This window comes from Cetorhinus maximus, chromosome 7 (genome assembly GCF_964194155.1).
Source record: "Cetorhinus maximus chromosome 7, sCetMax3.hap1.1, whole genome shotgun sequence".
Taxonomy (NCBI): Eukaryota; Metazoa; Chordata; class Chondrichthyes; order Lamniformes; family Cetorhinidae; genus Cetorhinus; species Cetorhinus maximus.
Window position 1 is genome coordinate 40,123,053 of NC_135885.1, and position 14,123 is coordinate 40,137,175.

At 41.8% G+C, this 14,123-nt stretch overlaps 1 protein-coding gene across 1 annotated transcript in view; it reads left to right on the top strand.

The window, feature by feature from the left end:
• LOC144682736 (high affinity cationic amino acid transporter 1-like) overlaps positions 1-14,123 on the top strand; it is a 63,840-nt gene that overhangs the window by 19,649 nt on the left and 30,068 nt on the right. The window contains exons 3-6 of the mRNA XM_078545374.1: positions 790-948; positions 6,786-6,960; positions 9,781-9,911; positions 12,786-13,008. Coding sequence (XP_078401500.1) covers positions 790-948; positions 6,786-6,960; positions 9,781-9,911; positions 12,786-13,008 — 688 coding nt within the window. The remainder of the gene's footprint in view (positions 1-789; positions 949-6,785; positions 6,961-9,780; positions 9,912-12,785; positions 13,009-14,123) is intronic.

A 14,123-nucleotide genomic window follows, 5' to 3' on the forward strand; every position in this document is an offset into this window, starting at 1 on the left:
GCCATTAGAATGTGGGATCACCCAGAGTTTTTAATATATAATAGCTCAGGAATTTTTTTTATTAAGGTTAACATAGCTTCTGAGCTGCACAATTTCATTTGTTATAACCTAGGTCAAATTGTTTAGGTCAAAGCCATCTCAAAATAACCTTTTTCACAGCATTAATGATTCCTCTTCTCAGGAGTGTCATTCGTTAACTGTGAGGTCAACTGTATAAAATCAGATTTTTCTGCCAGTTTTGGTTTTCAAATTTGAGGCTCCTTAATATCCTTTTATTAATACATAAACATTTTAACACATCCGCATCACTCGATATAACAGGAAACTAAAACCACCTGTGTCTGTCTATTGTGTAATTCAGTTAGTCCAACATTCAAATGGTGTCATTGGTCATGTTCAAATACTGTACAAGGATTTTAGAGCTAATTCATTTGAGAGTATTGCTGGTACTAGTTTAATGCTGCAAAATGTTCTATTCATAAATCTTGCAACGTGCAGAGTAGTTAGAAAAAATAATCATCTCAACAGGATTTCATAAGTCAACTTGTTTGAAGTACAAAATACTTTCTCTGAAATCTTGTTTAAATGATTGAACTTTGGCTTCAGATTGAAGGATACAAATGGATTTGTTGAACGTTAATACTCCACAAGAGTGTGCAGCTTGAATATTTAAATTTGCTAACACTCGGTCCTCTAGTTTAATGGCCCATTTCTGTTATAGGGGGCTGTTCATTCAAATTTCTAAAGTGATATCTGGCAACGTTTTGATATTTTTCTGTCTCTCTACAGGAACTTCAAGTGTTGCGCGAGCATGGAGTGCTACATTTGACGAACTCATTGGTAAACACATCGAAGTGTTCTGTCGTCAGTATATGGCAATGAATGCTCCTGGTGTATTGGCGGAGTATCCAGATATCTTTGCCGTATTTATAATCTTGCTGCTAACAGGCATGTATTCCTTCACAACAGCAATTATTTTACAAACCTATCATTATAGGGATTTAGCTGAGTTAACTGCAGTGACTGAACTTTAGTAACTATGAAAACGTAGTTTGAACTTCAGTTAATGCAACTGTGATAGATGCTGTGTCTTGAATATGGGTTCTGATCTCTGTTGTTTCACTAAATCCAAGCCTTATTGACACTTGCTGTTCTTTCTGTAGTTAGCTTGAGGGGGTGCAGGGAGTGGGGGTGAAGTTGGGAAGATCCCAAAGTAGAATGTTAGTTTTAATTTCTGCTTGAGCTTTCTCCGTCGTGTTGCTTGACAACTTTGGCATTTCCTTTCTATAGGTCTTCAGGCCAGCATCTTTATTTGAGTAACTGTTACTACAAAGTTAACACTCGAACTACATACCTCTATCTCCCTGCCCCTCTATCTCTCTGCCCCTAGCCCTATATATATTTCAGTGTATGGCTTTTGTTGAAATAAGCACTGGTTTCAATAATCTACTCCAGGGGCTCGGTGATTTAATCTTAAATTGGAGTCTGACTGTTAACCTGTTGCATCAACGATTCCTCATTGTGGCCCCAAAAATTCTTGGGCTGCAGTATGAGCAGGTCGATCAGGGTTGTACCTTCCAGTGTTGATCCTGCTGGAATATGTGGGTACTTGACCTGCATAGGGCTGCGTGGATGCCTGTGCCATCACAGGCACATCTTGGGGTCTCACCAACCCCATGTTGCTGGGAATTCCCACTGCCTGACTGACAAGGTGGCGATGAAGAGAATCCCCAATCTCACTGGCCCTCAGAGAAAAGGTTTCTGCACCTCATTTGACTTCTTTTCAAAAGGGCAACACTATACTCAAAACAAAAACTATCCCCCTTTCAGTGGTTTGGGCTGTTCTGGTCTGGGCCCTCTTGTGCCCACCTGGACGCTGGTTTGTGTCACCTCACTGGGTGTACTAAACCTCCAGCCTCACACCGAGCCTTGTTATGTATGTGGAAGGGATAAATCTCAGCCTGAGGAAGTTTGTGTCACTGGCCTTGTAAGAGTCTGATGGAGTAGAGTGGGAGCCTGCCGGAACGGCCAAGTAAATTTAGCCCCTTAGATTTGACCGCAGTCTGCAGCAACAATAATCCAGTGGAATCTAGTGTGGCATGTAGGAATTAAGAATCCTTTGCTCAGCTGTTATAGGGTATTATACACCTTGTTTAATGTTAGATTTAGAATAGGGATTATGGTGTCTTTAAAGGACTCCAGATAGTGATGTGGGTTGTTTTAACATTGGTAGTGATGATGAAAAGTGAGCCTGAGCTCCACTATGTATGAGAACAAGTTAAATTGGCAGCATTCATCTCTGATCTATTTTGACTATATCCCAGATTGCTGGAGGTAGAGTACCAAACTATTACCTTGTCCAAGAACCTTTCAAATGTAAAATAAGCTATTTTCCTTTATAGAAAAATACATTGAGCTGGATTTTACGAGCTGCTCATGGGTGGGAAAACAGGTTTGTGGACCTGTAAAATAGGGTGCCCTGCCGTTGGCACTGTACCCATTGCCTGCCCCTAGCCCCGGTGCAATTTTACAAGCAGGGGTGGGGTTGGGGAGGGAGGAGTCAGATGGGCCACCTGTCCATGCCCAAATGAGGGCATTAAGTGGGCAAATAATATCCATTTAAGGGCTCCATCCTGTCACAAGATTTAGTGGGCTGTGGAAGAGGCCTACGTCTAGCACGTAGTAAGGCAAGTTTGACCTGTAGGCCCCTGGACAATTAAAAGGGGGTGCGTTTTCTTTATGGGCCACCAGTACCAATTAGATGTGCACCCAGGCTCATGGTTTTCTGTCCCTGTGTTCACCTTCCCCACTTGCCCTGTCAAACATGCCCTCCACCCCACCCCTTGCCACTGGCGCTGGCAATATCCCGGGTTCCAGGGCATCCATGGTTGCTCTTCCTCCTGCAGTTGCGCTATAGCAACTGCTCCCAGTGGCACTGCTGATACTGCAGAGCTGCCTGCTTCCGATTTTCCGACCGATCTAGAGGTTGGACCACCTCCAGGACCGGGGCAGAAATCTCACCTCAAAACAATTAAAGGCCCACGAGCTGAAAAATTAGAGCTGGGCGAGCCGGCCAACCTGACGTGGGCTTACCCCCCGAAACCTAGGCTGCAATGTGGGGGTCCCGCCCTCGGAGAATAATCCAGCTCGTTCTTCTGTTTACTTTCTGATGTATGATTGCTCCCTGCCACACAAACCAAACTTCTCAACATAACTTATAACTCATTCTTCACGTCGACAGGTTTTTGATCCATTAGGGAATGGAGGGATTTGGAGAGCAGGCGGGAAAGAGGAGTTGAGGCAGATCAGCCATGATCGCATTGAATGGCAGAGCAGGTTGGCGAGGCTGTATGCTCTTACTCCTTTTTCTTAGATTCTTGTGTTCACGTAGATGTCCAAACACACAACTTTCCACAACAGAAAAGTCACTATTGCTGTATACACAGACTCCATTCAGAATTCCTAATTTTACGGTTTTGGAAAAGCCCAAGAAGGCTTCTGAATGCTATGACTAAAGGAACAGTTCCCAGTTAGACAGGAATCAGCTATCGACCAGCCTGGAGCCATCGCTTATCTCGGTGCTGACTTGTATATGTGTTACAAGGAAAAGAGGAGACAAAGCAGGAAATGAAAGGGATGGAAGACATGGGTGAAGAAGGATTCTGAATGGGAGGGAAAGAAATTGACGCGTAGACAAGCATCAGACAGACAGATGGACCAACCAGAGGAAAAGAAACTTCATTTACACTGCACTGAAAAATGGAATATTATCTTTGCTTCTTTGTTACATTGCTGTGAAAATAATGATTTAACTGTTGCTCATATTATTGTGTTATTGAGAGAAGCAGAGATTTAAAAGAAGTAATGGAGCACACACAGGGAGGCTGCTCATCACCTTCTCATGGAAGCATGTTAAAACGTGACTGGTTGAATAATGGGCACGTGAAGTTTGTTTTTAAGACCGTCCCTTTTTTTGATGGGACATTGCATTCATTGTTTTTGTACTGTTGCTGCTTTTGGCCCCCCTCCAGTGAGATAACGTCTTCCAGCGACTTCATTCAAGTTGTGCTGATTTACATTTGCCTATTTTAACTTGCAGTGTTGCGTCAGTACGCAAGCAAGTTCCACATCAATCCTAAAAATTCAAGATAAAACTAGCGTTATTGGAGCAGTACGTGGTACAGATCACATGCAAGGGTCATGGACTTTAAGAGGTGGGTTTTACAATAAGTAGAGACGTGCAGATTAGGAACAAAGACAGACTTGAGCTTTCAGGGAAGAGACATCCGAGCATTTCGTGGACCTGAGAGAAGTGATAAAATGCTATCAAAATGCAGATTCTTTCTATTAGCTTGGGAAAGTTTGACCTTTGACAGCTGGCAAGAAAACTATTGGCATCTGGGCTTGACATACTTCTAAATTTAGTTCACATAACATGAACAAATGTTGAAAATAATTCAAAGTCATCAGGAATAAAGTTGCACCTGTAATTTTAATCCTACATATAACTGGAATAATAGGAATAACATTTTAATTAAAATTATGTAAACTCTTCTGCTTCCCCTTTTCCTCTATATTCTCCTCTCCTGTTTGTCGCTCTTTTCCATTTGAACACGTTTATGTTAATATTACCTATTGTTATGGCACGGCCGATGGTAAATGCCAAGCTGCTCGAATCCCAGAGGGAAACTTGAAACAGCTGCCAAAACGGTTTTTTGCAAGTTGTATAGTTTGAGGGGCAGTTTTGAAATTGGGAAATGATTTAGTAAAAGAAGAAAAAAAACAAATAAAATGCAATTACACTTAAACACACGAATGGCTTCACACAGTAAACAGTGCTTTAAAACAGTTCCACAAATCTTAACTACCCTCAGAGCTAACCTTCCCCTTTTCTGTTCAGCAACTATCCTTATAGACTTTAGAATCTATAGAAGTCCAGTAATTTTTACCACACCGTGCTTTTTCTCTGGGGTGTCCGCTGGGTCTGGCAGCAACTGATTCTTTCAGTCTGGCCCTATTCACACTGTCTTCTGGGAGTTCTGAGCAGCTACCCTGTTGCCTTCTGGGAGATCTGAGCAGCTACCCCCTCACATTGGCTTCAGTATTTCCTTAAATGTTGTTCCTTCCCTTTGATCTCTCTATTGTCTCAACCAGTCTCTTCAGAAATGGTTTCTTCCCAGAACTGATTAAATTGTTCTTTACTTAAGCTGTGAGGCTTGTAAAAACAAACTTACCCTGTCTTTACCTTTTTTCCTTACACCTTTTTACAACCTGCATACATCCCCCTTTGAACTAAAACAACTCAGTTCAAATATTCCTATGATTGCTTTATGTAAAACTCTGATTGAAGTTCCTCTTGGTTCATTAACATATCAAAACCACCTCTTACAGTTGACTTTAAACCCTTGCAATCACTCTAGCTCTTAATTCAATTACAGCCTGACTTCCAGCACATAAGAAAATATGCCAGGGTTATTACCAGAAAAAAAAATTACAATTTCTTGTTTTCTTGGCACTATTCTAGCTTTTTTAGTTTATGTTCTGCATTCCTGGAGGTAGGTTTAACTTGGGGAAAATTGGCTCTGCTGTAAACTGGCTGCATGTGGGTGTCTGTATTTTTTTCTATATTGAGATGGTTACATTTACTTTTAAACACACATTGCATAAGACAATCTATCCTTCAGATAAACATAGTGCCAGCGATATAATTGTGAGGTAACTTGAGGACAGATGGAGTTTGTAAATGTAGCAGATGGCTATTTATATTCTTCATATTCTTCTGCACAGCATTGGTGTCCACCACTACCTTTTCAACAGTGCACTGAATCATCCCATCAAATGATTTCTCCGTCCTGCTATACATAGTATCATGTCAGCTGTTTTTCAGTTCTTTTTCTGCCTGCATCAACCTAGGTTGTGTTTTCTGCTATTTTGTTTTAACAGTGATGGCATTGAGTCTACTTGCAAATTGTGAGCATAAGTTTTACACCAAGCCAAGTTGAGTCCTGACTCGTGCCAAGTCTTGTTTTGAACATTTGCTTTCTCCCGTTTCTCAGCTTTGTAGCTGAGAGTTTTGCAACAAAATTTCATGCAGATTGTTGTGGGGAAATGACTCAAAAACTTAGGATAGTGATTAAAGGAAAGGTGCAGCCTTTGTCAAACTTTAGTCTTTGAAATGTTTTCTCTTGGGCATCAGCCTCTTTCTGATAGCAGATTTCAATTGATGTCATTGCTTAAGAAGCATCAGGAATAATGTGCTATATATGCTATTGCGCTGTAACTGCCATGTCACTTTCCCTCTGCACATACACGTTTACTTCCCCTCTGAACAGCTGTGGACTGGAGCCAGAATGAGGAATGACTTTTATTTGCCATGCTTGGTGTACCCAACACTTTCTCTAGTTCCCAGATTATTATGGATCAATCTTTTAGAGATTGTAGTATTTTGGGTTTTTTTTAGATACGCTTGATAGATTGTATGTGTGGAAGGGCTGTGTAGGATTTGAGAAGCGAAGGCATGTTACTGGATGAAGTAATGATCTGTTAATAGGCAGGCTGAGAACAACTTTTACAGACCATGTTCAAGTTACACTTTTTGGACATATACCATATTTGCATCCATTCTGTGCCAAAACTGATTGCTATTAGATTGTTTTGAGTTCTGGTGTCTGGCTGAATAATTACTTAAATCTTTATAATAAATTTTAAGATTATTTGTAACAATGTAAGCATAGATTTTAAAAAAGAGAAACCTGTTTCTGAGGAATATCTTTTCACTTGTTCAGGGTTATTATCTTTCGGCGTGAAGGAGTCGGCAATGGTTAACAAAGTCTTCACTTGCATCAATGTCCTCGTGCTGTGTTTTGTCATGGTCTCTGGCTTTGTGAAAGGGTCACTCAAGAACTGGCAGCTGACTGAGGATGTCTCGATTAATGGGACAAACGGCACTGCCTCAGAGAAGTGAGTACAGAAATATTGACTTTCACAGTGATTTATTAGGAATGCTGATATATTCCTGCCTTTCTTTGCCAGTGAGAGAAAGAAAGTAACAGAGAAACTTCCAAGAGAGACAGAGAAAAAGGGAGAAAACATTACAACACTGCAGAGGCAAAGAGAACATATTGCAGCACGTATATATACAAAGAAACAGATGTTTGGAAAGGGGTTAAAATATAAGAACTGTAAAATTTGAATAAGGGAGAAAAAGTATAAATCGCCTAGAATACGGAAATTCAAAGTGAGAATATTACAAAAAAAGTAGAGAGAAACCGCTCTAGATTGAATTGAGAGAGAAACTACATAAATCATTTGCTGTCATTCAAGCAGAACAGTAAATGGTAAAGCTGGGTTGCAAAAATGACACTGTTATTAAAATTTGAACAGTTTTGGCCAACTCATTGACTGGCTTAATTGGAAATGTTGGCTATGTTTGTGGTACAAATATCCTGAAAATTGGCAGCTGAGGGTTGGGGAGAGCAGGAAAACAAGCTGTTGAATGATGAAGAGAATGAGGAGAATTGTTATGTTGTAATAGGGGTTCTTTAGATGTCTCAATGATGAGATCTTCAAACTTGTATGTTTAAGCATAAACCGTTTACTGTTAATCTTTAACTATTTACAGATCCCAGGTTATTGTCGTGCATGGTGCTGTTACCTCCATGCAGTCTAGTCCAGGGTGTTCTCTCTGGACTGTGTTCTCAGTCTATTACCATGTGACTCTATACATCATACCATGGGTGGTGCTATTCTCCAGTTCCAGATTAGCCCTTGCTCTGCTGAGCACCCTTACATTACATTATAATGGCATACAGGCAAATACAACATCATACAGCATTATACTCCTGACAACCAGTTAGTGAAGGAAGAATCCAAAGCCAGTCTTCACTTAGAATATATTTATTCATGGAGTGAAACATTGCGGGTACATATCGCCTGACTCCACTCAACTCTTGTCTCAGTAAATCTCTCTTTATATGTGCTCAAGTAACAATCCAATTGATGCCCTCCACCTATATGTAGTTGTCCTTGACAGTTGTATCAGTTGAAGTTGAGAGATCCTCTGGGGAACTGAAAGATTGTGCAATCCTGTTGCAAGGAACAGTTTAGGAGACGTATTGGGCCCAGTTTATGGAATGCATATTAATTCTGTTTCTCTCTCCACAGATGCTGCCTGACCGGCTGAGTTTTTCCAGCATTTTCTGTTTTTAGTTCAATATCCTGTTTGGTTTGTTGCTCTGAAATGACTGGATATGTGTCCAACACCCCATAATCTCATTAAACCTGCCTATAAAAACCATGCATGAAATATGTTCCTCATATTTCTTAATATGTGTAGGGCCTTAAATTTCATCTGCTTTAGCTCTGTGCACCAGGTTCTTTTATAACTCATTGGCTTCTTCATCAGATTCTCCTGCAGCCTTCCCTGCCATTATGGTGTCATGTGTGTTATTTAATCCTGGTCATTTATGTATGTCAGAAACAGTCAGTATTGAGCCTTCCATCAATTGGCTTAGTACATACTGTTCCCTTCTCAGACTCTCGGCTCCCTCTCTTTCAGTCAATTCATTCTCCACCTCCAGTCTTTACACATGATGTGAACTGCCTTGAACTGGCCTCAAAAACCTGCTGCCTTTGTGCCTTAACCTCAAAGTGAATGCGCCAGAAGCAACAGGAACTAGGCCAGGACTTGGATAGAGTAGATCCCCTGCCTGCCTTTACAAGGGCCTGGCCCGAAACACTTTGCTTCATGAAGTCTCTGGGTGTCTGATGTAAAGTCAGTGGAGATGCACCTGGTCAGACCAGGAATATCTACCCACCGAGGGGAGAAGTGTCGAAGAGGTGGAAGTTTAAAAAAGATCGGATTTTTAAAAAACAATAGAATCCCTTAGGAGAAAAGCAGGAGGGGGGAGCGGATGAATGTCCCCTCCCCTGGTCCAGTGTGTTTTGGTGAGACTTTCTGGGTCTAGAAGAGCTGGTATCTGCTGATGATGTGATGGCAGATTTTTCATAGGTAGGCATCGTGGGAAGGCTTCTCTCTCTGGTAGTTGACATGAGTGAAGAGGCCAATTCTCGATCTGCAGGCTCTTGAGCAATTGGAGCACAGGAACTCCTGGTTTGGAGGGGCTCTTGTTGTCTGCACCTTTCTTCAGCAGCCTTGCGTCTGTTTGTTCCCATCTTTCTTGTAGGTTGAATTCCTGGTTGTTGTGCCAGCTGTCCCAGTCAGCAGCCGGTATCTGCCACTGGCAGCCAAAATAGGAAACTTCCTTCTCGCTCTGGAAAACCTGCTGGGATTACTGGCTGAGATTCCCTATCACAGATTTTCAGGGCCACTGTATCCTAGGGATTTGCAATTGGGATGTGATCTCCTCAGAGGAGTAAAGGCAGTTGGTCAGATTGGTTCTTCCAGCTTTTCCTGGTCAGTAGGTTATTTTCATAAATACTCTTCAACTTAGTTTCTGTATGTTACCAGTTAGTGGTGTAAGACTAATGGAATTGAAGTTATCCAGTTTTATATCATCACTTGTCTTGAAAATGTGCTGTGTAACATGTAAGTGCCAAGCAGTCAGTGATAATTGGAGTGATGGTATAACTGATTAATATTGTATTTCAGGCAAATGTGGAAACTACACACATTTTGCATGCATTTGTTTTGTGTATATAGAATGGTGCAGCCTTAATATGTTTTGTTCATATTCAATCATAAATGCCTGACACAGCAATTGTGTTAACTAGGATGACTGATCATTCACAATAAAACTAAATGTCTTGCCTCTTCTGCAGTTACACTGAAGAATACAGCAGCTGGAATTATGGCTCTGGGGGATTCATGCCCTATGGTTTCACAGGAGTGCTTTCAGGTGCAGCCACATGCTTCTACGCCTTTGTAGGATTTGACTGTATTGCCACCACAGGTGAGGGAAAGGTTTATCTTCAGGGTGCCATGTGTTGAAAACCAAGTCAATATACTGCATGCCGTTTTAACTAGCTGCAAATCTCGTAACCATGGGAACAGAAGCTGTTTGCCTATATTCTCTACAGCTGTTTTGGTATAGAAACATCTAATTTTTTATGATGCTCATGAGCACTGTTGTCACTAAGGCACAATAGTGGGTGTACATTGTCCTTGGATGGATGTTACCTGGTGAGGAAGCATATTGCAGCTGGGGGACCTCTTCTTAAGTAGGTTGGCAACATAGGCTGCATTTAAATAGAGGCTCTGCAACTCCGTTGAAAATCTGACAGAGCAGAGTACTACTTCAGAACCAACCAATTAAGTATCTAACAAGCTGACTGCTTCCAGGAGAGAATGTGCTCAAACAATAGCCCAAGAATATTGATCACACGCCATGTTTGCAACAGCATATTGAACCTAATGTGCTTTGTGACTGCCTGATGGCAGTGCTGCTTATGAGAATAATAAAAATTCAAAAAGGTGAGGTTAAATCATTTGACAATCCTAAACTTATTTGACCCATAAATTATTTGTGGTGTTCGATATTTCTTTGCAGGGTGAGAGAGACTCTGTAGAAGCTTTCCTCAGTGGCTGCGCAGAAATCATGATTTGGTAGATTAGACATAATTATTTGAAGTTTATTTAGCTTTTTATTTTGAACAAATGGCTTTTTAATATTCCTCTATGGCCTTTTTGCATCATATCAAAAATATTAGCTTTGCATATTACCTTATCTAACCCTGATCACCATAGTGCAATTCCTCAGTATGGAAAACTGCTTGCAAATGGAAGCAGTCCCAGTAGAGCCCCGTCCAAACTTCTGAAGGACAGTGCCAGCTGCCCAGATGAAACAGTGGTCTACTTGCAGAAAACTTTTGTATCTGGCAGAAAGAACATCAGAAAGGCAACAAACACCAGAAACCTTCTGAATGATGATTACTTTAGGGATGCTCAATCCAGGGGATTTCCTAATTTGACAATCTGGCTCATTTTACATCACAAAGATTGTCATCTGGGAGTATTTTATTCTTTAATTACATTTTTTTGCGCTTACTAACATGAGGGATGATAGGTGATGGAAGCCTTCCCATTTCAGACAGTTCCCTGTACTCCAAGGGCAGATGCAAAGTAATGCTCACTCTACTCTATCCAGCAGCCCTGTATGATACCAGCGTGGCAATTTTTCTATTTCCCCCACACGGCTTCTACCAGTGAGAGGACAGAAAGAGAGGCAATTTTGTCTTGTAGGTCCAAGCTTTTTCGTAACTATGTGAAAACTGCGAGAGCTGATTTCATGTAAGACCCTCACACCAGTAGATAGAGAAGATTTTCATCCCATCAATCCAGCTGGTTTTGAGCTTGGCTCACAGATGTGGTTGGTAGAATTCCACACACAGTTCAAAACTCCATGGATATTCGGCAGGGAGGAAAGAACTGGCTGATGGGTGTAAACCATTGTATATTTGTTAGAGGAGTTATGTCAGGGGAAGGACTGAATAGAAGTCTTAAGGTTTGGCTTTTGGAAGGCAACTGTTTTTCATTTACAATCAATGACTTGGATTAAAAAAGTAAATGAACTGTTAAATTTGGAGGAAGTGCCAAACTCGGATGCAGCTTACGAATTATAAAATATGTGTGTGTGTGTGTATGGGGGTGGGGAATAGAATAGTGACAGATGAAATTTAACACAGACAATTTGATCAGACATTAGTTGATGGTACAGGCATTAGGGGATGCAGACTAAAGGCTTTGGGAAAGATAAGTAGGGGGAATGTAAGCAAAGATGTTTTTGCGCAATTAGCAGCAAGGACCTGGAAGCTGCGTGGTGAGCAGCAAGGACCTGGAAGCTGCGCGGTGAGCAGCAAGGACCTGGAAGCTGCGCGGTGAGCAGCAAGGACCTGGAGTCTATGTGTGTGATGGACGCAGAGATGATGAAAGGTTTCAAAAGGCAATTGGATAGTCACTCGGGGGAAATAAACTTGCAGGGCTTCAGGGATGCTTTTGATTAGATTACTCTATTGAGAGCCAGCATGGGCTCAATGGACTGAATGACTTCCTCCCATGCTGTAATGATTCTATTGAGTGAATAGCCACGCTCTGTAACTTGGCAATCTCCTTTACAGAAATCTAATCATGAAGCATGTCCTTTTTAGTTTAGAACTTTAATCTCTGCAGACTCCACCCTCCCCAGGTGAATGTTGCTACCCTGTAGGACACTTTAGATAAGATCCTGTTTTGATTTGACTGTCAAATAATGAAAAATACATGTTTATGGATGTCATCAGGTCAGAATAGGATCAGGATTCATTATGGTATCCCCTGCCACTATCGACTAGCCTGCTAACACTTGCAACCAAAACCGGATTTGTCCAAAAACCAGACGTTTTTAGAATGTGCCACGCATCAATTTTTTTAATTGAGTAAAATAAAAAAGTTAACTTAACATGGACATTGCTGCAGTGTGGCGCCGGCCTAGTTATTCTAGTTATTCGCTTCACTGCTTGTGCGCCGGTGTGTTTCCCTGCTCCGAGTGACCCTTGATCCCACTCCAACCGAGCCGGCTTGGCTCGACCATCCATGGCCCAAACCATCCGACGAGAAATCCGGCACAGCCTTGTTTCCGAGATTGGGTGGTTTTGAAACGCTGTACCTGTAATATCAGGAAGGAAAGGGAAGCGAGGGAGCATCGCGAGGATTTATGCCGTTAAGTTGGAATGATCTTTCATTTGAGTGTGGATGTTGAGTTGTTTTTAATAAGGGACACTGCATCAAATGGAGTAGCATTACACTTTGAATCCTTACGGTCTTCCACTCTTTACTGTCTTTTTTTCAGGAGAGGAAGTGAAAAATCCCCAGCGTGCAATTCCAATCGGAATTGTTGCTTCCCTTTTGATATGTTTTGTTGCCTATTTTGGAGTGTCTGCTGCCCTTACGTTGATGATGCCATATTATTTACTGGACAAGAACAGCCCATTGCCAGTTGCCTTCAAGTATGTTGGATGGGACGGGGCAAAATATGCTGTGGCAGTTGGATCGCTCTGCGCTCTGTCCACCAGGTATTATGTGATTCTTTTCTTCCAATCCAGTCATTAACTTGCATGGCTGAGAAAATAATATTTATGTTTTTAGAATGCATCTAACATTTTTAATGAAAAGATAACGAAACATGGGTGATTTGTAAAAGGGAATAGCTGAATAGTAAGTTTATGGATGAGGTATATAAGGAATCTCACACTTTCACTGCCACTCTCTTAGTCTCTAGTATAGATTGTACAGCCTGAATTAGATGGGCTAATTTTGTGTTAGATCAGAAGTTCAGTGGGAGACAGTGGTGCAGTTTGGGTTCCGCCAGGGCTGCTCAGCTCCTTACCTCATTACAGCCTTGGTTCAAACATGGATAAGAGAGCTAAACTCCTGAGGTGAGGTGAGAGTGACCGCCCTTGACCATCAAGGCTGCATTTGACCGGGAGTGGCAAAACTGGAGTCAATGGGAATCAGGGAGAAAACTCCTCAACTGGTTGGAGTCATGCCTAGCACAAAGGAAGATGGTTGTGGTTGTTGAAGGTCAATGAACTCAGTTCCAGGACATCACTGCAGGAGATTCTCAGGGTAGTGGCCTAGGCCCAACCGTCTTCAGCTGCTTCATCAATGACCTTCCTTCCATCATAAGGTTAGAAGTGGGGATGTTCGCTGATGATTGCACAATGTTCAGCACCATTCACGACTCCTCAGAAACTGAAGCAGTCCATGTCCAAATGCAGCAAGACCTGGACAATATCCAGGCTTCGGCTGACAAGTGGCAAGTAACATTCACGACACACAGGTGCCAGGCAATGACCGTCTCTAGCAAGAGAAAATCTGACTGTTGCCCCAATGGCATTACCGTTGTTGAATCCCCCACTATCAACATCCTGGGGGTACTATTGACCAGAAACTGAACTGGACTAGCCATATGAATACTGTGGCTACAAGAGCAGGTCAGAGGCTAGGAATCCTGTGGTAAGTAACTACCCTCCTGACTCCCTATAGCCTGTCCACCATATACAGCAACATTCCAGCAATAATACTGAAGACTTGTGCTCCTGAACTTGCTGCACCCCTAGCCAAGCTGTTCCAGTCCAGCTACAACACTGGCATCTACTCAGCAGTGTGGAAAATTGCCCAGCTATGT